At 40.9% G+C, this 23,749-nt stretch overlaps 1 protein-coding gene across 2 annotated transcripts; it reads right to left on the bottom strand.

Moving 5' to 3' along the window:
* Nucleotides 1-4,943: 4,943 nt before the first annotated feature.
* Nucleotides 4,944-22,611, bottom strand: si:ch211-261a10.5 (potassium channel subfamily K member 13). 2 transcript variants are annotated; one of them, XM_061878648.1, is made up of 3 exons: nucleotides 20,819-22,611; nucleotides 20,362-20,723; nucleotides 4,944-6,467 (listed from the first exon to the last, which is right to left on the bottom strand). In XM_061878648.1, exons 2-3 carry the CDS (start codon nucleotides 20,693-20,695, stop codon nucleotides 5,821-5,823), a joined length of 981 nt encoding a protein of 326 aa, XP_061734632.1. In that variant the 5' UTR covers nucleotides 20,696-20,723; nucleotides 20,819-22,611; the 3' UTR covers nucleotides 4,944-5,820. The 2 variants fall into 2 exon arrangements, with proteins under 2 accessions (XP_061734632.1, XP_061734630.1); XM_061878646.1 differs by having other exon boundaries at nucleotides 20,800-22,610.
* Between the last annotated feature and the right edge of the window lie 1,138 nt (nucleotides 22,612-23,749).

Genomic DNA, 23,749 nt, shown 5'->3' on the forward strand with positions numbered 1-23,749 from the left:
AAAAAGCGACATGTGATACAGGGGCAGTTTAGCTCGGTTGGTAGAGCGGCCGTGCCAGCAACTTGAGGGTTGCAGGTTTGATTCCCGCTTCCGCCATCCTAGTCACTGCCGTTGTGTCCTTGGGCAAGACACTTTACCCACATGCTCCCAGTGCCACCCACACTGGTTTGAATATAACTTAGTTATTGGGTTTCACTATGTAAAGCGCTTTGAGTCACTAGAGAAAAAGCGCTATATAAATATAATTCAATTCAATTCAATTCAATACAGCAGAGGATTGGGAGAATGTCATGTGGTCGGATGAAACCAAAATAGAACTTTTTGGTATAAACTCAACTCTTCGTGTTTGGAGGAAGAAGAATACTGAGTTGCATCCCAAGAAACACCACACCTACTGTGAAGCATGGGGGTGGAAACATCATGCTTTGGGGCTGTTTTTCTGCTAAAGGGACAGGACGTTAAGGAAAGAATGAATGGGGCCATGTATCGTGAGATTTTGAGCCAAAACCTCCTTCCATCAGTGAGAGCTTTGAATGGTTGACCAGATACTTATTCTCCATCATAATTTACAAAAAAATCTTTAAAATTCTTACAATGTGAATTCCTGGATTTTTTTTTACATTCTGTCTCTCACAGTTGAAGTGTACCTATGATGAAAATTACAGACCTATGTCATCATTTTAAGTGGGAGAACTTGCACAATCGGTGGCTGACTAAGTAATATTTTGCCCCACTGTACACACATATAGGGAGTAATTATTTATTTTTTTCTATTTATTTTTTCAAAAAGTACATTAATTTGAGAGATTTAAGTCAGGCTTATGGAGCGTGATATAATTGACTCAGTTTTCCCAGCATGAAGTAAATTTCTCCAATTTATAATTAATAAAGGCAGTTATCTTCTCCATTTTATATATGTCCATTGTGGTTTCCATTCATTGCTTCAAAGTTGGGCTCTCCTGGGATATCCATTTCCTAGTGATGGTCTTTTTACAAGCCACCAGTAGGATATTCATTAGCTATTTATCTTTCTTCAGCCATTAAAAGCGTTACTAAAACGGCCTTCTTTCATCTCCGTAATATCGCTAAAATTCGCTCCATTTTGTCCACTAAAGACGCCGAGATCATTATCCATGCGTTTGTTACGTCTCGTCTCGATTACTGTAACGTATTATTTTCGGGTCTCCCCATGTCTAGCATTAAAAGATTACAGTTGGTACAAAATGCGGCTGCTAGACTTTTGACAAGAACAAGAAAGTTTGATCACATTACGCCTGTACTGGCTCACCTGCACTGGCTTCCTGTGCACTTAAGATGTGACTTTAAGGTTTTACTACTTACGTATAAAATACTACACGGTCTAGCTCCAGCCTATCTTGCCGATTGTATTGTACCATATGTCCCGGCAAGAAATCTGCGTTCAAAAGACTCCGGCTTATTAGTGATTCCTAGAGCCCCAAAAAAGTCTGCGGGCTATAGAGCGTTTTCCGTTCGGGCTCCAGTACTCTGGAGTTCGAGATGCTACCTCAGTAGAAGCATTTAAGTCTCACCTTAAAACTCATTTGTATACTCTAGCCTTTAAATAGACCTCCTTTTTAGACCAGTTGATCTGCCGCTTCTTTTCTTTCTCCTAAGTCCCCCCCCTCCCTTGTGGAGGGGGTCCGGTCCGATGACCATGGATGAAGTACTGGCTGTCCAGAGTCGAGACCCAGGATGGACCGCTCGCCTGTATCGGTTGGGGACATCTCTACGCTGCTGATCCGCCTCCGCTTGAGATGGTCTCCTGTGGACGGGACTCTCGCTGCTGTCTTGGATCCGCTTGAACTGAACTCTCGCGGCTGTGTTGGAGCCACTATGGATTGAACTTTCACAGTATCATGTTAGACCCGCTCGACATCCATTGCTTTCGGTCCCCTAGAGGGGGGGGGTTGCCCACATCTGAGGTCCTCTCCAAGGTTTCTCATAGTCAGCATTGTCACTGGCGTCCCACTGGATGTGAATTCTCCCTGCCCACTGGGTGTGAGTTTTCCTTGCCCTTTTGTGGGTTCTTCCGAGGATGTTGTAGTCGTAATGATTTGTGCAGTCCTTTGAGACATTTGTGATTTGGGGCTATATAAATAAACATTGATTGATTGATTGATTGAATCCTGAGGTGCATGTCCAAAAAACATAGTTTTACTTTCAAGGGGTATTTCTCATTTGAAATTATCCAGTATTGCTTGGTGTATCTCTTTCCAATAGTCCTTTATGGTGGAGCAGTCCCAGAAAACATGGTAGTGGTTTGCGTTTGAATTCCCACACTTTCTCCAGCAGGCAGGGGAGTTATCATAGTGAGACTTCTGAGAAGGTGTGATAAAAAATCTGATCAAACTTTTCCAGCCAAACTCCCTCCACTTGGGTGAGCTATTTAAAAGGTACTACACAATTCAAAGGTAATTTATATACATAATCTCCCCTAAAATTTCCCAAAAATAAAAGTCAGAGAAAAAAACACACATAGTTGTTTTTTCGACATGGTAAATGGGTTATACTTGTATAGCGCTTTTATACCTTTTTAATGAACTCAAAGCGCTTTGACACTATTTTCACATTCACCCATTCACACACACCTTCACACACTGATGGCGGGAGCTGCCACGCAAAGCGCTAACCATGACCCATCAGGAGCAAGGGTGAAGTTTAGTTTAGTCTTTATTTGAAGGGACAATGCACAGAAACATTAAGCTCAAATACAGATATGTTCTGTACCAGATTAGCTAAATAGTTAATTTCCATCTGCAGTCCCTGGCTACCTAAATTAAAGGGATACAAAAATCATGCAATAAAATTATGACAATAAAATCATACCATATCATGTAATCAAATTAAGAAAAGTCATAATATGCCCTTTCATGCACACATACTTAATATACAATACAACCACATCTCATTTACATCATAACACAAAGACAATACATGCTTTTGTTCACATCTGTCATCATTTGTAAAAAAAAAACATGATTTTAACAGACACACCTCACAATTCACAACAAAAAGCTGTCTTGGATAAATATAATACACATTAAGTTAAACTGTCAAACATAGTGCCCACCTTAGTGACCGTGTGAGCAGCTTTGATTGCTCCAAAGCCAATTTTTAATTTTAATTGTGAATGAAGAGTACTCTGTCAAACTTTTGAAGTTTGTTTTGAGGTCGTTCCATTCCTTTATAGCTTTTTATGAAAAGGCTGATTGAGCAAAATATGTTTTACATCTGGGTACGCTACACTGCCCCCTGGTGGAGGCTCGTGTGTTTCTAGTGGTCACAGCAGATGTAAACTGGACAAAGTGCTTAAGTGGCGCTGGTGCAGTGTTATTTAGGATTCAGCGGGCCAATCGTATTGATGCTAAACTTTGAATGTTACCCAAGTTTGATAATATATATTTTTGGAGAACTAAATAGTGATGGTGATGTTGTGGTTTTCGGTCAAGGATTTTGAGCGATTGTTTGTGCAAAGTGTCACAACGGCCGTGACTAGGATGGTAGAAGGTGGGGATTGAACCAGGAACCACGCCGTCCCCCATACATAACATTTTTGATATATTTTTTCCCCCCTTATGGGCGACGTGGCTCATATGGTAGAGTGGCCGGCCAGAGACTTGAGAGTTCCTGGTTCGAATCCAACTGTGTCCTCAAGCAAATAGGGTTAGGCGATAAGGCCCGAAAACAATATATGTTTCTTATTAGGGATGCCCGATAATGGGTTTTTTGCCCATATCCGATATTGTCCAACTCTTAATTACAGATATCAACCGATACCTATATATACAGTCGTGGAATTAACACATTATTAGGCCTAATTTTGTTGTGATGCCCCGCTGGATGCATTAAACCATGTAACAAGGTTTTCCAAAATAAATCAACTCAAGTTATGGAAAAAAATGCCAACATGGCACTGCCATATTTATTATTGAAGTCACAAAGTGCATTATTTTTTTTAACATGCCTCAAAACAGCAGCTTTGAATTTGGGACATGCTCTCCCTGAGAGAGCATGAGGAGGTTGAGGTGGGCGGGGTTGGGTGGGAAGGGGGCCAAGGTGTAGCGGGGGGAAGCTGTTTTTATACCCAATCATGGCACCCACCTGTTCCCAATTAGCCTGCACACCTATGGGATGTTCCAAATAAGTGTTTGATGAGCATTCCTCAACTTTATCAGTATTTATTGCCACCTTTCCCAACTTCTTCGTCATGTGTTGCTGGCATCAAATTCTAAAGTTAATGACTATTTGCACAAAAAAAAAAATGTTTATCAGTTTAAACATGAAATGTGTTGTCTTTGTAGCATATTCAACTGAATATGGGTTGAAAATTATTTGCAAATCATTGTATTCCGTTTATATTTACATCTAACACAATTTCCCAACTCACATGGAAACGGGGTTTGTATAAATTGTCTTTTTTTGTTTATGTATTTAAAATAGTTATTTACCTTTTAATTACAGTACAATGGTAAACAATTATACAGTAATCATAAATAAAACAAATAAAATAAAATCCTTTTCAATTGTATTTTTTTTGTTTATGTATTTAAGATAGTTATTTACCTTTTAATTACAGTACAATGGTAAACAATTATACAGTAATCATAAATAAAACAAATAAAATAAAATCCTTTTCAATTGTATTTTTTTTGTTTATGTATTTAAGATAAAGTTATTTACCTTTTTAATGACAGTACATTGGTAAACAATTATATAGTAATGATACATAAAACAAATAAAATAAAATCATTTTAAATGGTTACTTGCGTTATTGTTATATACTTAGGCTACAATTATTGCATGTTCTAATGCAGGGGCGCTCACACTTTTTCTGCAGGCGAGCTACTTTTCAATTGACCAAGTCGAGGAGATCTACCTCATTCCTATTTATAATTTATATTTATTTATTTATGAAAAAGACATTTTTGTTAACAAGTTAATGGTGTTTAATGATAATACAAGCATGTTTAACACACATAGATTCCTTTCTTTCATGAAGACAAGAATATAAGTTGGTGTATTACCTGATTCTGATGACTTGCATTGATTGGAATTAGACAGTGGTGCTGATAACGTCCGCATTTTCAAATGGAGGAAAAAAAAAGTCCTCCTTTCTGTCCAATACCACATGAAAGTGGTTGGATTTGGCATCTCATTTGTCCAACTTGCATACTCGTTTTTAAACACTTTGTTATGAGAGTAGCATATGTGTGTGGCCCTTTAATGTCTGGCAGCAGGTGAGTGACGTCAGTGAGTGTGCGGGTGGGCAAGCAAGTGAGAAAGCGGTCGCTGAGGGCGGGGGAGAAATACATTGGCATCAAACTCCGTAGCTTGCTAGCTTGTGCACGCTAGCTTTCTGAGACTCTTATTTTGTTAGCACAGGCAGGATGAAACAGGTCTTTTATGGTGAAGACAGGAACTGTGCTGTCGGTCTTTAGAGTTTTGACAGTAGGTACGGAGTCTCTAGAAATAAAATGTGTTTCTCTGCGTCCGCCCTGTTAGTGATTTTTTCGTCATCTCACAAGATCCTCGGGTGCCGAGAATGTCAAACAACTGACGAAAGTGAAGTCTTGGTATGATTGATGATTGCTCATTTTTATGTATATTTTTTAATGCCTGGCTTGAGATCGACTGACACACCCTCCGAGATCGACCAGTCGATCGCGATCGACGTAATGGGCACCCCTGGTATAATTATACCGGCCCCCAGATACATTTTTGTCTCTAAATTTGGCCCCCCGAGTCAAAATAGTTGCCCAGGCCTGCGTTTGAGAATCACTGGTCTCAGGTCTACATGGTTTACACTTCAGCGCCGTCACAGTGGCATTCATCACTTGCATCAGGAACAGGAGGACAGCATTCAGACAGGCAGCTAAGTCTCAGCTTGCAAAGGCAGAAAGGACCACACATCCTAACCAGTGTCGCCATCATGGAGTCCAGTACTTGTCCGACCATCATTGAAATCGTGTTAAAGAGAGAGTACGTGCAGCACACACCCAGCAGCATCAGGACGCAGTTTGCCACCTGGTAGGCTCGGATCTCCTCATGTTGCTTCCTCTGGCCGCTCACAAAGTCCCCAAAGCCCACTGTGCTGAAGGCCACAAAACAGAAGTAGAGAGACTCCGAGTAAGTCCAGCCCTCCATGGCCGAGTAGAGAGAGGCAGCGCTGCAGGCGACGGCCGTGACGGCAGCGAATAGGATCAGAGTCACTTGGTAGGTGGACGGCTTCCATTGGTCTTTCTTGGGCCCAACTCCGCCAACTCTTACCTCCGGTCGGTTGTGTTGTAAGGTCTTGGAGTGGCACCGGTTTAACAGGAGGCTCAGCAGCGCGATCACTCGCTCCAGGAAGAGGTTGAAAAAGAGCACGGCGGCCGAGCAGCCGAACAAGCCGTAGAAAACAAGCAAGACCTTCCCTGCTGTTGTGGACGGGGCCGTCATTCCAAATCCTATTAGAAAACAACAACAAAGTTGTTAAATTAGTGATGTTCCGAGCGGGGATTTCTGCTACCGATTCTGATACCGATCATTCATGAGTGAGATCTGCCGATACCTATGCACATGCATTACCTGTACATTTTTTTTTATTATGAGTGCTATTGAGGCTTTACGGTGGCAGAGAAGTCAGTGCGTCTGCCTCACAATACGAAGGTCCTGCAGTCCTGGGTTCGATCCCAGGCTCGGGATCTTTCTGTGTGGAGTTTGTATGTTCTCCCCGTGAATGCGTGGGTTCCCTCCGGGTACTCCGGCTTCCTCTCACTTCCAAAGACATGCACCTGGGGATAGGTTGATTGGCAACACTAAATTGGCCCTAGTGTGTGAATGTGAGTGTGAATGTTGTCTGTCTATCTGTGTTGGCCCTGCGATGAGGTGGCGATTTGTCCAGGGTGTACCCCGCCTTCCGCTCGATTGTAGCTGAGGTAGGCGCCAGCGCCCCCCGCGACCCCGAAAGGGAATAAGCGGTAGAAAATGGATGGATGGATGAGTGCTATTGAGGCTTTACGGTGGCAGAGAAGTCAGTGCCTCTGCCTCACAATACGAAGTTCCTGCAGTCCTGGGTTCAATCCCAGGCTCGGGATCTTTCTGTGTGGAGTTTGCATGTTCTCCCCGTGAATGCGTGGGTTCCCTCCGGGTACTCCGGCTTCCTCCCACTTCCAAAGACATGCACCTGGGGATAGGTTGATTGGCAACACTAAATTGGCCCTAGTGTGTGAATGTGAGTGTGAATGTTGTCTGTCTATCTGTGTTGGCCCTGCGATGAGGTGGCGACTTGTCCAGGGTGTACCCCGCCTTCCGCTCGATTGTAGCTGAGATAGGCGCCAGCGCCCCCCGCGACCCCGAAAGGGAATAAGCAGTAGAAAATGGATGGATGGATGAGTGCTATTGAGGCTTTACGGTGGCAGAGAGGTTAGTGCCTCTGCCTCACAATACAAAGGTCCTGCAGTCCTGGGTTCAATCCCAGGCTCGGGATCTTTCTGTGTGGAGTTTGTATGTTCTCCCCGTGAATGCGTGGGTTCCCTCCGGGTACTCCAGCTTCCTCCCACCTCCAAAGACATGCACCTGGGGATAGGTTGATTGGCAACACTAAATTGGCCCTAGTGTGTGAATGTTGTCTGTCTATCTGTGTTGGCCCTGCGATGAGGTGGCGACTTGTCCAGGGTGTACACCGCCTTCCGCTCGATTGTAGCTGAGATAGGCGCCATCGCCTGTCGCGATCCCAAAAGGGGGTAAGCGGTAGAAAATGGATGGATGCATGGAGTGCTATTGACAATTTAACAATATCGTTGAAAGATTACAATTAGTACAAAATGCGGCTGCTAGGAATTTGACAAGAACAAGAAAGTTTGATCATATTACGCCTATACTGGCATATAAAATACTATATGGTCTAGCTTAGACTGATCATACGTCCTCTTTTCCCCGGACGTGTCCCCTTTTGTGGGACTGTCCGGGGTGTCCGGGCGGGGTTTCTTAACCTTCCTCTTGTGTTAGCTTTCTGTTACCATCTCTTATGTTAACGGGTCGGTTTTGACCCATGTTTTAAATCAGCTGTAAAATACACTAAAAACAATTATCTATCATCCAATTTGTTTCTCGTCTCTTGGTTACCTCGTTAGGCTTCCTTATCCTTGAAAATATTGGTTTTAATATTTTTGGTTTGGGCCATTGGGCCTTATTTTGTCAGTATACCCCTCGATTTCAATTTTTAAAAATGGTAAAACGAACCTCAAGAGAATCATATAAATAAAAAAAGGTTGTTGTGTTACCTAACTATTACTAAGGGGTATTAGAACACATCTCTTAAATAAATGTGTTTTGTTTATTTTTTCATTTTAAGAATTTTAACTATAGTAACATCTATGGTGTTACGGGTCAATTTCGTCCCATATATATTTACTTCAAGAAAAAAGCTAAAAAGTATTTTTTTTCAGCAACAGAAATCCAACATCAAACAAACAACCAATCAAGCAAATGAAACCAAGAGAAATAGATTACTAGTTCCAAAACTAATAAAAAAACCAAATCAGAGTGGCAAAAAGTGACACTTTTAGTGTCCGTCTTTTGTTTGTTTTTGTACAGGATAACAAGGTAAAATGAAAATCCACTAAAGCTCACATGATTGGGAGAGGAGCTGGCTGTCAGTGTGTTCAGTTTTGGCTCTGATCATTGCTTTATCATCTTATTTTTATAACCGGGTCGAAACCGACCCTAACAACACGAAGGGCATAATTTCTACCAGAGCATTTCATAATTTAGTGAAAAAAATTAAAATGTTTTATTTTGTTGACAAAGAGGTTCCCGACAAAGTCAAGAAGCTTTGATGCAAAAAAATAAATGTATGTGGTGTTTTTATGCATTTTAGAACTAAAACGGGTCGGTGCCGACCCTAACACAAGACGAAGGTTAAATGCCTCAAATGTCTGGTGTTTTGTGTCAAGGTTGCGTGTATTTCCAATGTACAGTGGGGCAAAAAAGTATTTAGTCACTCACCGATGGTGCAAGTTCTCCCACTTAACATGATGACAGACGTCTGTAATTTTCATCATAGGTACACTTCAACTGTGAGAGATGGAATGTGAAAAAAAAAATCCAGGAATTCACATTGTAGGAATTTTAAAGAATGTATTTGTAAATTATGGTGGAAAATAAGTATTTGGTCAACCATTCAAAGCTCTCACTGATGGAAGGAGGTTTTGGCTCAAAATCTCACGATACATGGCCCCATTCATTCCTTCCTTAACACGGATCAATCGTCCTGTCCCCTTAGCAGAAAAACAGCCCAAAAATGGATACATGGATGATACAACAGAGGATTGGGAGAATCTCATGTGGTCAGATGAAACCAAAATAGAACTTTTTGGTATAAACTCAACTCTTCGTGTTTGGAGGAAGAAGAATACTGAGTTGCATCCCAAGAACACCAAACCTACTGTGAAGCATGGGGGTTGAAACATCATGCTTCGGGGCTGTTTTCCACTGTACGTACAGGGTTAAGATGAGTTAAAAACAAAACAAATTGTGAAGGTGTGCGCACGCAGCAACAGTCATGAGGGAGGGACAGAGAACGAAAGGGCGAGGTAGTGAATTGATTGTCAATCAAGGTATACTTGGTCAACAGCCATACAGGTCACACTGAGGGTGGACGTATTGACAACTTTAACACTGTTACAAATATGCGCCACACTGTCAACCCACACCAAACAAGAATGACAAACACATTTTGGGAGAACATCCGCACCGTAACACAACATAACAAATACCCAGTACCCCTTGCAGCACTAACTCTTCCGGGATGCTACAATATACATCCCCCCTACCACAACCCCCCCCCCAACTCATTGTTATTTTATTTTCAAATGTATCAGCCTGTGGAAAAAGTTAACGTTGATATTTACCTCAGAAGGCTTCAAATAGAAAAGGGCAATTACATTTTTTATTTAAATTTCATTTAATATACCATTGATGTTTTTTGAAAGTTGATTTTGCACTATTAAGTTACATAAGTGCTGCTTGTTCCATATTCCGTGTCAAAGCAAATCAGTGTAGCAAACTGTGTCATGTCTGTTCATGTTTTTGTTTAGTTATGTTCTGTTTTGCTTAAGACTCCATTGTTTCTAGTTTTCGCACTTCCTTGTTTGTCTTATTACCATGCCAACTCATTAGTTTTCACCTTGTCCTCATGTCACGCCCCTGTCCTTATGTTTTCACTAATCACCACAGTATTATTTAAGCCTGTCTGTCTGTGTTGGCCCTGCGATGAGGTGGCGACTTGTCCAGGGTGTACCATGCCTTCCGCCCGATTGTAGCTGAGATAGGCACCAGCGCCCCCCGCGACCCCAAAAGGGAATAAGCGGTAGAAAATGGATGGATGGATGGATGTTTCTGTTGTTCATTCTGGCAACATCACCTCCTTAAAACCCTTGATCACCTGCTATGCACCTTGTAATTCCATGTCAAAGATCCATGTCCCGTTCTCGTTTTGTTCCAAGTCTTTCTCATTGTTCATGCCACAGTGCAAGTGTTTTGTTTCGTGTTTATAGTTAATTGCCTTTGAGCCAGTCTTTTGTTTCATAGCCCAGTTTTTGTACCGCCATTGTGCGCGCCTTTTGTTTGTTCCTGTTTTTAGTTATAGTGTAAATAAAAGATATGTACCTACAGTCACACCTTGCTCGCACCAACTTTCCTTTGCCTCGGAAAAACAATCCACGTCCAAGTCCAAGTCGTGACAAACTGAGCAATAATTAAACGTTTTATTTATGCACTTTCTCTTGCTACTTCAAGGCTTGAATGTTTGATTCATTCATTATTTTATTTTTTTCTAATTTATTATTAGCCTGTGGGAGAAATTTATTTGGATATTTACCTCAGAAGGCTGCAAATAGAAAAGATGCATTCAATTGTTATTTAAATTTTATTTGATATGCCATTGATATTTTTTAATTATTATTGTTATTTGAAACTCGATTTTGCATGTCATTATAAAGTTATATAAGCCTTGCTTGTTCAATACTCATTGCAAAACTTGTTTGGGTCCCTATTAAAATGTTCATTGGTCCGACCTTGTCCCGCGGCTTAGTTCAGTTTTACATTTTGGGCCCACTCTGTATTTGAGTTCGACACACCTGGTCTAGCTCCATCCTATCTTAGTGATTGTATTCTACAATACTGTATGTCCTCATGGCCAGAAATCTGCGTTCAAAGAACACCGGCTTATTAACGGCTTAACGATCGAATGTCACAAATCCGAGACAGTTCCATCATTTAAATGTCAGTAAACACGGAAGTTGCAGTAAAAAGAGGAATTGATCCTCACTTAATGGGGTCCGTTTCTTAGTTTCGCAGCAACATAAAGATAATGTAAATAGTCACGAGGCTGTAAATGGATTGCCAGTGATGAAATTGGTTTGAATTTCATCTTTGCCCCTTGTAAAAGCAGCTGAAATATCGATCCTGGACTGTAATTGAGCTGAACTTGTGGACACGACTAAAACGATTAAGTTCTCTGATTGCCGTACAATCAGGCTCAAAACAATCATTATTTATTATTTGATGTATTATTTAATCATGAGTTGAGTGGAACGTCTATAGATTTACACTAGTGTGGACGGCTGTTGACTGAACGGCAAATAATATCAAATCTTTGTTCTAGGGCAGGGGTGTCAAACTCGTTTTAGATCGGGGGCCACATGGAGAAAAATCTACTCTCAAGTGGGCTGAACTGGCAAAATCACGGCACGATAACTTCAGATTGTTTCTTTTGTTTAAAACTAGAACAAGCACATTCTGAAAATGTACAAATCATAATGTTGATGTTGTTTTTTACATTTACAGTACATCCATCCATCCATCCATCTTCTTCCGCTTATCCGAGGTTGGGTCGCGGGGGTAGCAGCCTAAGCAGGGAAGCCCAGACTTCCCTCTCCCAAGCCACTTCGTCTAGCTCTTCCCGGGGGATCCCGAGGCGTTCCCAGACCAGCACATGTTGCGGTTAATAATTAGTTTTTTTATATTTTCCAAATAAATGTGATAATGTTCGTCAGTCAACTCATTGGTGTTAATTTTCAATCTATCAAGATAAAAAAATAATATCAAAATCATATTACATGATGTTTATGTAGTTTGCTCATTTTCCTTGACTAGAGCACTAACATCACATGGTTTATTTTTTTACATGTGTAACATAATCTAAAAAGATACAAAGAATTGCTATTGCGACATCTAGTGGACGTATTTAGAACAGCGGTTTCTTTCTTTCAAAAATTTCGGATCATTTTTATACTTAGCAAACTCATCCCGCGGGCCGGTTAAAACCTGTTCGTGGGCCTGATTCCGGCCCGCAGGCCATACGTTTGACACCCCTGTTCTAGGGCAATGGTGTCAAACTGGTTTTCATTGAGGGCCACATGGCGGTTAGGGCTGCCCTTGTAACATCCATCCATCCATTTTCTACTGCTTGTTCCATTTTGGGGTCGCGGGAGGCGCTGGCGCCTATCTCAGCTACAATCGGGCGGAAGGCGGGGTACACCCTGGACAAGTCGCCGCCTCATCGTAGGGCCAACACAGATAGACAGACAACATTCACACTCACATTCACACACTAGGGCCAATTTAGTGTTGCCAACAGTGAATATCTGATACATTTGCCAGTGCATTCGATTGTTAATTATATTTATTTAGTAAATAAAATATGTAGATTTTAGAGTAAAAACTACAGAATCTTACTGTAAAATAAACAGTTTTATTTTATTTTTCTATTATTTATTTTTTTTACAAAATATTAGGATACATTGAAAAACAGTATTACTGTTTTTAATGGGGAACATCAGAATTTTACCTTAATATTTACAGTGGTTTTTTTTTTACAACATAGTACTGTAAGTCAGGGATGCCCATTAGGTCGATCGGGAAGTACCGGTCGATCAGGCATTTAAAAAAAAAATTGCACTAAAAAAATAGCGATCATCAATCTTCACTATGACGTCACTTTTGTCACTTTTTGGACATTTTCGGCCACCGAGGCACCTTGGCTGCTGAGAGCTCAGAATGAAGAAAAAACGACTGGCAAGAACGCTTACCATGAATTGATTAATGTGGACCCCGACTTAAACAAGTTGAAAAACTTATTCGGGTGTTACCATTTAGTGGTCAACTGTACGAAATATGTACTGTACTGTGCAATCTACTAATAAAAGTTTCAATCAATCAATCAAAAGCCAGAAGCACTTTTTAGTTCAACATACTCTGGCGTTGTACCTGCCGTCAAGAGACTAAAGAACGACCGCACAGTTCCTGTCTTCACAATAAAAGTGCTGCTCCATCCTGCCTGCGCTAACAAAATAAGAGGGTCAGAAAGCTAGCACGCACAAGCCAGCAACGGAGTTTGCCTTCAATGTATATCTTGTGTGTATAAAAACCGGGTATGGAAGCCGGACAAATAAACTGCCAAAAATCAACCATTTGTAAAAAAAAAAAAAAATCCTATTTTTATGGTTAATTTACTCTAAATTTCTACTGTAATGTTTCTATTTTTTTGAAATAGGTTATAAAACTGTAGAACAGACGACATTATCTGTAAATAAACAGACCGCCTGTTATTTTAAGTAATATGCCAGTAATGACAAACAATGTATATTTCTATTTTTTTACAGAAAAATATTTTCTGTTTTCGCAAATTCATGTAAAATTACAGTCATTAACTTTCATTTAATATGTAGCTTTTTGTATAAAAGTCTATGTCCATACTAACAATCTAACAGTTTTATATGTAATTTTAAGGTAAATCTTATTTTTTTTAATATTTATGTGTATTTTTATAGTCAAGTTGAAAAATATATGTAGCCTGTTATATAAAGGTAAATACTCATACTAACAATTTAACATTTTTCTCTGCAATATGACACACTTTGGTGATAAGACATACTTGATCAACAGCCAACAGATGGTGTGGCGCATATTTGTAACACTGTTACAAATATGCGCCAAACTATCAACCCACATCAAACAAGAATGACAAACACATGTCGGGAGAACATTTTCACCGTAACACAACATAAACACAGAAGAACAAATACCCAGAATCCAACGCAGCCCTACTCTTCCGGGCTACACCCCCGCAACCACCAAAACCATCCCACCGCAACCAACGCACGGAGGGGGGCGGTGATGTGGGGTTGTGACGAGGGTGTAGCCCAGGGGTGCCCATTACGTCGATCGCGAGCTACCAGTCGACCGCGGGGGGGTGGCGGGGGGGGGGGGTCAGTCGATCTCGAGCCAGGCTTTTAAAAAAAATGGTCCTAAAAATTAGTGATCATCAATCTTCACCAAGACGTCACTTAAATGACATTCACGGTACCGGAGGGTCTTGTGAGATGACGCTGGCTGCTGCAAGATCATTATTATGAAAATATGACCGAGAGGAAGTCGAGAAACACTTTTTATTTCAACAGACTCTCGAGCCGTACCTTCCGTCAAAACTCTAAAGGCCGACTGCACATTTCCTATCTTCACAATAAAAGCCCTGCTTCATGCTGCCTGCGCTAACTAAATACAGAGTCTCGGAAAACTGGCGTGCACAAGCGATCCCTCAGAAAGCTGGCGTGCACAAGTGATGTGCACGCCAGCTTTCTGAGGGATCGCTTGTGCACGCCAGTTTTCCGAGACTCTGAATTTAGTTAGCGCAGGCAGCATGAAGCAGGGCTTTTATTGTGAAGATAGGAAATGTGCAGTCGGCCTTTAGAGTTTTGACGGAAGGGACGGCGCGAAAGTCTGTTGAAATAAAAAGTGTTTCTCGCCTTCCTCTCTGTCATTTTTTCATAATAATGAACTGGCAGCAGCCAGCGTCATCTCACAAGACCCTCGGGTGCCGTGAATGTCAATCAAGCAAGCTACGGAATTTGCCGCCAATGTTTTTCTTGTAAAGTGTATGGAAGCTGGATGAATTCGATGCCAAAAACCAACCACTTTCATGTGGTATTGTACAGAAAGGACAACTTTTTTTCTCCTCCATTTGAAAATGTGGGCGTTATCATCATTACTGTCTGATTCCAATCAATGCAAGTCATCAGAATCAGGTAATACACCAACTTATATTCTTGTCTTCGTGAAAGAAAGACATCTATATGTGTTACACATGCTTGTATTATCATTAAACACATTTAACTTGTTTACAAAAATGTCTCTTTCATAAAAAAATAAATATAAATGATATATATAAATGAGGTAGATCCCCTTGAGTTGGTCAATTGAAAAGTAGCTCGCCTGCAGAAAAAGTGTGGGCACCCCTGGTGTAGCCCGAAAAAGTAGGGCTGCATTGGATTCTGGGTATTTGTTCTTTTGTGTTTATGTTGTGTTACGGGGAAGATGTTCTCCTGACATGTGTTTGTAATTCTTGTTTGATGTAGGTTGACAGTGTGGCGCATATTTGTAACAGTGTTCATTTCTTTGTACAGCCACCGTCAGTGTGACATGTATTGCTGTTGGCTGTTGATAAAGTATGTCTTGCAGTCACTATTGTATGTCCTACGAAACCTTATACAGCATGCGTCTCAGTCGGCACGCTGTTTGTATGGTGAATGAGCGAACGCGACAAAAGGTTGCCGAGTACGATGAAGGTAGTGCCGTCACGGCACGCCTTTAAAATACTTGTCCGGGCGAACATCGGGACAATCTTTCGCGAGGGTCACGGGAAGTCTCTCGGGAGGATTGGCAAGTATGTGGCTAGGTCGGGATAGCCATTCAAAGAAGGTGAATCCACTTTTCACGTAGTTTCTGCATCCAGTGGCCCCCAGGTAAATTGGGTTTGAGACCCCTGATCTTAACAATTCAGAAAAAATCTGTAAAATAATGGTATTTTTGCTGTGGAACTGCCAGCATTGTCACTTCATTAAAGTCGGTTGATCGTAATAATTTGGAAAAACTCTGTAGAATAAAAAGGTATTTATCTGCAGAACTGCTTCCATCATCACTTTTTTAAAGGTGGTTGATCTTAATAATTTAGTAAAAACCTGTAAAATTATGATATTTTTCATGAAAATTTCTGTAAATATAATGTTTTTGATCATTATTTGGTTTACAATGTTTTACTTTAATTTTATGGTTTTCGTTTGGCAGCCGTAGCTGCCAGTAGATGACTGATTTTTTTACAGATTTTTTTTTTTTTTTACAGTGTATAGGAAAGAAAGGAGGACTTTATTTCTCCTCCACAATGTAAATTCAAAAATGTTGTCAGCACTATTGTGAATCATATCTGATTCCAATCAATCCAAGTCATTCAAATCAGGTAATACAACAACTTATATTTTTTTCTCTATGAAAGAAAGGAATCTATATGTGTTAAACATGCTTGTATTTTTATGAAACACTTAACATGTTAACAAAAGACGTCTGTTGTATTATGAAATTAATATATACTGTATATATGCAAATATAAAAATTATATATATATATATATATATTATATATATATATATATATATATATATATATATATATATATATATATATATATATATGAGGATGAGTTAGATCACCTCAACTCGGTCATTTAAAAAGTAGCTCTTCTGCTGAAAAACTGTGGGCACCCCTGCTGTAAATGAAAGAAGCAGTAACCCTGTTTTATTTTTTTTATTCCGGCTACTGAGCTGCCAGTTTTTTAGTGTTAAAATTGTGGTATCGTTTTTCTATTTATAATAATAAACTGTAATGACCACAACCGTAAGTTTGCGGTTAAAATAAAAGCGCCAGCTCAGTAATCCGAAGTGTCACCGTAATAAGCAGTGGTAGAGTTTTTTCAATTAACAGTAAAACTGTAAAAACCTCCGTAAAATAAATGGCCATTTTTTTATGCAATAAATATTTTTATATATATATGTAAGTGTGGGAAAAATTACAAGACTACTTCGTCTCTACAGAACTGTTTCATGAGGGGTTTCCTCAATCATCAGGAGATTTTTATTTTTTTTTCCCCACACCTACATATTGCGCTCTACCACGGTATCGAGCACTATTCTCTGGATAATCCAATCAAGACACATATATATATATATATATATATATATATATATATATATATATATATATATATAGTTGTCAAAATGGGAACATTTAATATATATAATGTTATGTTCATTTTAGACGCATATTAATTCCAAACGTTCGCAGGCCATATAAAATGACGTGGGGGGCCACATCTGGCCCCCTGGCCTTGTGTTTGACACCTGTGTTCTAGGGAATGGTTTGGCAAGGGATTGTCACCAGAGTACTAAAAATGAAAGATATATTTACAGTAAAAGCCACTGAACATGGATTCTGCAGAAATAATAGAAAAAAATCCTGTATTCTAGGGCAGTGGTCCCCAACCACCGGGCTCGATTGGTAGAAGAATTTTTATTTTTATTTTAAATGTTTTGTTTTTTTATTAAATCAACACAAAAAAACACAAGATACACTTACACTTAGTGCACCAACCCCAAAAAACTCATTTTAACTTTCGTCTGTCCCACTACACTATATTAACAAGCTTATTGGTGTGTGTAGATAGATAGTACTTTATTGAACTCACCTGAACGAATCAATAAAGTACTATCTATCTACACACACCATTAAGCTTGTTAATATAACTCCTTTGTCAAAATACATTGGACAATGCACATAATGGACATGTAAAATATTAATGCGCCAGATTATAGCCAAAGGCAAATTTTTCATGATCATTTTTTTTTTTTTTGCTGTTTTTATCTGCCACAAGTAGAAAGCCGGTCTGTGAAAATAATGCATACATTAAACCAGTCCCTGGTAGAAAAAAGGTTGGGGAACCCTGTTCTAGGGAATGATTTGGCAAAGGATTATCATCCGAGTACTGAAAATGAGAGACTTGTTAACAGTTATAGTTTGAAGCCACTGAAGTTACACATACACTTAATAAAACAAGGTGACTCGGTAAAAAATCTGGGTATTATCTTCGACCCAACTCTCTCCTTTGAGTCACACATTAAAAGCGTTACTAAAACGGCCTTCTTTCATCTCCGTAATATCGCTAAAATTCGCTCCATTTTGTCCACTAAAGACGCCGAGATCATTATCCATGCGTTTGTTACGTCTCGTCTCGATTACTGTAACGTATTATTTTCGGGTCTCCCCATGTCTAGCATTAAAAGATTACAGTTGGTACAAAATGCGGCTGCTAGACTTTTGACAAGAACAAGAAAGTTTGATCACATTACGCCTGTACTGGCTCACCTGCACTGGCTTCCTGTGCACTTAAGTTGTGACTTTAAGGTTTTACTACTTACGTATAAAATACTACACGGTCTAGCTCCATCCTATCTTGCCGATTGTATTGTACCATATGTCCCGGCCAGAAATCTGCGTTCAAAAGACTCCGGCTTATTAGTGATTCCTAGAGCCCAAAAAAAGTCTGCGGGCTATAGAGCGTTTTCCGTTCGGGCTCCAGTACTCTGGAATGCCCTCCCGGTAACAGTTCGAGATGCTACCTCAGTAGAAGCATTTAAGTCTCACCTTAAAACTCATCTGTATACTCTAGCCTTTAAATAGACCTCCTTTTTAGACCAGTTGATCTGCCGCTTCTTTTCTTTCTCCTATGTCCCCCCCTCCCTTGTGGAGGGGGTCCGGTCCGATGACCATGGATGAAGTACTGGCTGTCCAGAGTCGAGACCCAGGGTGGACCGCTCGTCGGGACCCAGGATGGACCGCTCGCCTGTGTATCGGTTGGGGACATCACTACGCTGCTGATCCGCCTCCGCTTGAGATGGTCTCCTGTGGACGGGACTCTCGCTGCTGTCTTGGATCCGCTTTGAACTGAACTCTCGCGGCTGTGTTTGAGCCACTATGGATTGAACTTTCACAGTATCATGTTAGACCCGCTCGACATCCATTGCTTTCGGTCCCCTAGAGGGGGGGGGGGGGGTTGCCCACATCTGAGGTCCTCTCCAAGGTTTCTCATAGTCAGCATTGTCACTGGCGTCCCACTGGACGTGAATTCTCCCTGCCCACTGGGTGTGAGTTTTCCTTGCCCTTTTGTGGGTTCTTCCGAGGATGTTGTAGTCGTAATGATTTGTGCAGTCCTTTGAGACATTTGTGATTTGGGGCTATATAAATAAACATTGATTGATTGATTGATTGAAAGTTGCACATAATACGATGGTGTTGTGATAACACATGACATTATTGAAGCACCACTATGGATTGAACATTCACAGTATCATGTTAGACCCGCTCGACATCCATTGCTTTCGGTCCCCTAGAGGGGGGGTGGGGTTGCCCACATCTGAGGTCCTCTCCAAGGTTTCTCATAGTCAGCATTGTCACTGGCGTCCCACTGGATGTGAATTCTCCCTGCCCACTGGGTGTGAGTTTTCCTCGCCCTTTTGTGGGTTCTTCCGAGGATGTTGTAGTCGTAATGATTTGTGCAGTCCTTTGAGACATTTGTGATTTGGGGCTATATAAATAAACATTGATTGATTGAATCCTGAGGTGCATGTCCAAAAAACATAGTTTTACTTTCAAGGGGTATTTCTCGTTTGAAATTATCCTGTATAGCTTGGTGTATCTCTTTCCAATAGTCCTTTATGGTGGAGCAGTCCCAGAAAACATGGTAGTGGTTTGCGTTTGAATTCCCACACTTTCTCCAGCAGGCAGGGGAGTTATCATAGTGAGACTTCTGAGAAGGTGTGATAAAAAATCTGATCAAACTTTTCCAGCCAAACTCCCTCCACTTGGGTGAGCTATTTAAAAGGTACTACACGATTCAAAGGTAATTTATACACATAATCTCCCCTAAAATAAAAGTCAGAGAAAAAAACACATAGTTGTTTTTTCGACATGGTAAATGGGTTATACTTGTATAGCGCTTTTATACCTTTTTAATGAACTCAAAGCGCTTTGACACTATTTTCCCATTCACACACACCTTCACACACATCGAGAGGAGCCAGATGAGGTGGCTCGGGCATCTGGTCAGGATGCCACCCGAACGCCTCCCTAGGGAGGTGTTTAGGGCACGTCCAACCGGTAGGAGGCCACGGGGAAGACCCAGGACACGTTGGGAAGACTATGTCTCCCGGCTGGCCTGGGAACGCCTCGGGATCCCCCGGGAAGAGCTAGACGAAGTGGCTGGGGAGAGGGAAGTCTGGGTTTCCCTGCTTAGGCTGTTGCCCCCGCGACCCGACCTCGGATAAGCGGAAGATGATGGATTGATTGATTGATTGAAGATGGATTCTGCAGATTTTTTTTTAAAATGCCCTATTTTTGAAAAACCTCGTCAATGAATACAATCATCCAAATCATTCATTAATGTCTGTTAATATGCGGATGGTCTTTACTCACCAATGGTGGACACCACAGTCCCCACAAAGTAGAAAGCTCCCGGGACGTCCCACAGGGCTCTGCCCCGTTCTGCACGGATGCCCGCCGTCCTGGCCTCCTCGTAGTGGCGCAAAAGGGAATTTAAATCCTGGTAACTGATATTGTGCTCGCCGGTGAAGTCCCTTAGCCTCTTCTCCCAAAGCTGGTGGCTCAACATTTCTGCCGATCTCTCCAAAGAAGAAAATAAGACTGCGCCGGCCAGCATGTAAAGGGCAATGAGCACGCCGAGGAGGGCGAAGCGAGTCGTGTCCGGGGATGGACAGCCACACCAGGAATCTGTCTTCTTCAACGGCATTGATAAAAGATCATAGATGGCTTTTTTTCTGTGTGCCGGGAAAGGAGACATGGGGTTAAAATAAATAAAATAACAATATTCTGTATTGAATGACAGATACTTACGAAGCAGCAATGCCCTGACCAATTATGAGCAGCAGATGGACTTTAACGATGTGTGTAGGCTACTGCTTATCACCGGCTCAATAATGAGTCTTTACTTTGCCTTTATGGGCCACAAACATGTTACGTCTGTAAACATATAGTCTGCCGCTCTCCCACACATAATAGATAACATTAGGCTCACTTGCACAACCTCGTTTTGCAGTAAGACGCAAAGAAATCTCAGCAGGGTGTTCTGAGGAGGGATTTTAAGATTTCAGAACAGGAGAGAAGGGAAAAACTGTTTGGTTGACTGACTAACTACGTCAGAGGAGGGGATTTCATGTCAGATTTCGTTTTTTCATGCTGCCATTTTTATACGATCCGTCCAGTGCTTTTAGACTTAGTTGCTTTAATAATATTAACAATTGAGAAGCTGTTTCTTTAAAAGGGGACTACGGTATATATCAGTGGTTCTCAAATGGTGGTACGTGTACCCTTGGGGGTACTTGAGGTATGCCAAGGGGTACGTGAGATTTTTTTTTTAAATATTCTAAAAATAGCAACAATTCAAAATCCTTTATAAATATATTTATTGAATAATCCATCCATCCATTTTCTACCGCTTATTCCCTTTTGGGGTCGCAGGGGGCGCTGGCGCCTATCTCAGCTATAATCGGGCGGAAGGCGGGGTACACCCTGGACAAGTCGCCACCTCATCGCAGGGCCAACACAGATAGACAGACAACATTCACACTCACATTCACACACTAGGGCCAATTTAGTGTTGCCAATCAACCTATCCCCAGGTGCATGTCTTTGGAGGTGGGAGGAAGCCGGAGTACCCGGAGGGAACCCACGCATTCACGGGGAGAACATGCAATAATACTTCAACAAAATATGAATCTAAGTTCATAAACTGTGAAAAGAAATTCAACAATGCAATATTCAGTGTTGACAGCTAGATTTTTTGTGGACATGTTCCATAAATATTGATGTTAAATATTTAATTTTTGGTGAAGAAATGTTTAGAATTAAGTTCATGAATCCAAATGGATCTCTATTACAATCCCCAAAGAGGGCACTTTAAGTTGATGATTACTTCTTTGTGTAGAAACCTTTATTTATAATTCAATCAATCAATCAATGTTTACTTATATAGCCCTAAATCACTAGTGTCTCAAAGGGCTGCACAAACCACTACGACATCCTCGGTAGGCCCACATAAGGGCAAGGAAAACTCACACCCAGTGGGACGTCGGTGACAATGATGACTATGAGAACCTTGGAGAGGAGGAAAGCAATGGATGTCGAGCGGGTCTAACATGATACTGTGAAAGTTCAATCCATAATGGATCCAACACAGTCGCGAGAGTCCAGTCCAAAGCGGATCCAACACAGCAGCGAGAGTCCCGTTCACCGCGGAGCCAGCAGGAAACCATCCCAAGCGGAGGCGGATCAGCAACGCAGAGATGTCCCCAGCCGATACACAGGCGAGCAGTACATGGCCACCGGATCGGACCGGACCCCCTCGAGTCTATTTAAAGGCTAGAGTATACAAATGAGTTTTAAGGTGAGACTTAAATGCTTCTACTGATGTGGCATCTCGAACTGTTACCGGGAGGGCATTCCAGAGTACTGGAGCCTGAAATGAAAACGCTCTATAGCCCGCAGACTTTTTTTGGGCTTTGGGAATCACTAATAAGCCGGAGTCCTTTGAACGCAGATTTCTTGCCGGGACATATGGTACAATACAATCAGCAAGATAGGATGGAGCTAGACCGTGTAGTATTTTATACGTAAGTAGTAAAACCTTAAAGTCACATCTTAAGTGCACAGGAAGCCAGTGCAGGTGAGCCAGTACAGGCGTAATGTGATCAAACGTTCTTGTTCTTGTCAAAAGTCTAGCAGCCGCATTTTGTACCAACTGTAATCTTTTAATGCTAGACATGGGGAGACCCGAAAATAATACGTTACAGTAATCGAGACGAGACGTAACAAACGCATGGATAATGATCTCAGCGTCTTTAGTGGACAGAATGGAATTGAATCACTTGTTTATTTCTCAACAAGTTTTTAGTTATTTTTATATATTTTTTTTCCAAATAGTTCAAGAAAGACCACTACAAATGAGCAATATTTTGGACTGTTATACAATTTAATAAATCAGAAACTGATGACATAGTGCTGTATTTGACTTTTTTATCTCTTTTTTTCCAACCAAAAATGCTTTGCTCTGATTAGGGGGTACATCAGTGAAAAAAGGTTGAGAACCACTACCCTATACTTGGCACTCAGCATCAAGGGTTGGAATTGGGGGTTAAATCATCAAAAATTATTCCCGGGTGCGTCACCGCTGCTGCTCACTGCTCCCCTCACCTCCCAGGGGGTGATCAAGGGTGATGGGTCAAATGCAGAGAATAATTTCGCCACACCAAGAGTGCGTGTGACAATCATTGGTACTTTAACTTTAGCTTTGAATAAATTATATCTGATTCTGATTAAAGGCCTATTAAAGGTTCTATTTGAAGATTTAATTGGGTATTTTGGAGAGAAAATGTAAAGCATTGAATTGACAATATACTGTATGTATGGGATTGTGCTGAACATTTTAATTTCCCCTAGGGCAGGGGTCGGGAACCTTTTTGGCTGAGAGAGCCATGAAAATGTATTTCCGTGAGAGCCGTAAAATATTTTTCCAACACCGAATCCAACTAAATAAGTGCATTTTTAAGTCGGACCAACATTTGTTAGAGTATAATAAGTCCCTTATTCTTTTTAATACCATTGTTATTCTGAAGCTAACCATTAAATAATAAAAAAACGTCTTACCATTAATGTGACTTCTTGGACAGGTGCGGTAGAAAAATGGATGGAAGGTATAAAATGCATAAGAATGTTTTATATTTTGAAGGTTAATTTTACCAGCGGGATTATTCATTACCTATCGTGCTAACATTTATCTGAGAGCCAG

This window comes from Nerophis ophidion, linkage group LG18 (genome assembly GCF_033978795.1).
Source record: "Nerophis ophidion isolate RoL-2023_Sa linkage group LG18, RoL_Noph_v1.0, whole genome shotgun sequence".
Lineage (NCBI taxonomy): Eukaryota > Metazoa > Chordata > Actinopteri > Syngnathiformes > Syngnathidae > Nerophis > Nerophis ophidion.

Bases quoted from the DNA above. Each gene is read 5' to 3' on its own strand.
- si:ch211-261a10.5 (XM_061878648.1), bottom strand. From the start codon at position 20,695: ATGCCGTTGAAGAAGACAGATTCCTGGTGTGGCTGTCCATCCCCGGAC. The intron at 6,468-20,361 runs GTGAGTAAAGAC...GTTTTCTAATAG, and splicing joins GACTGTGGTGTCCACCATTG to GATTTGGAATGACGGCCCCG.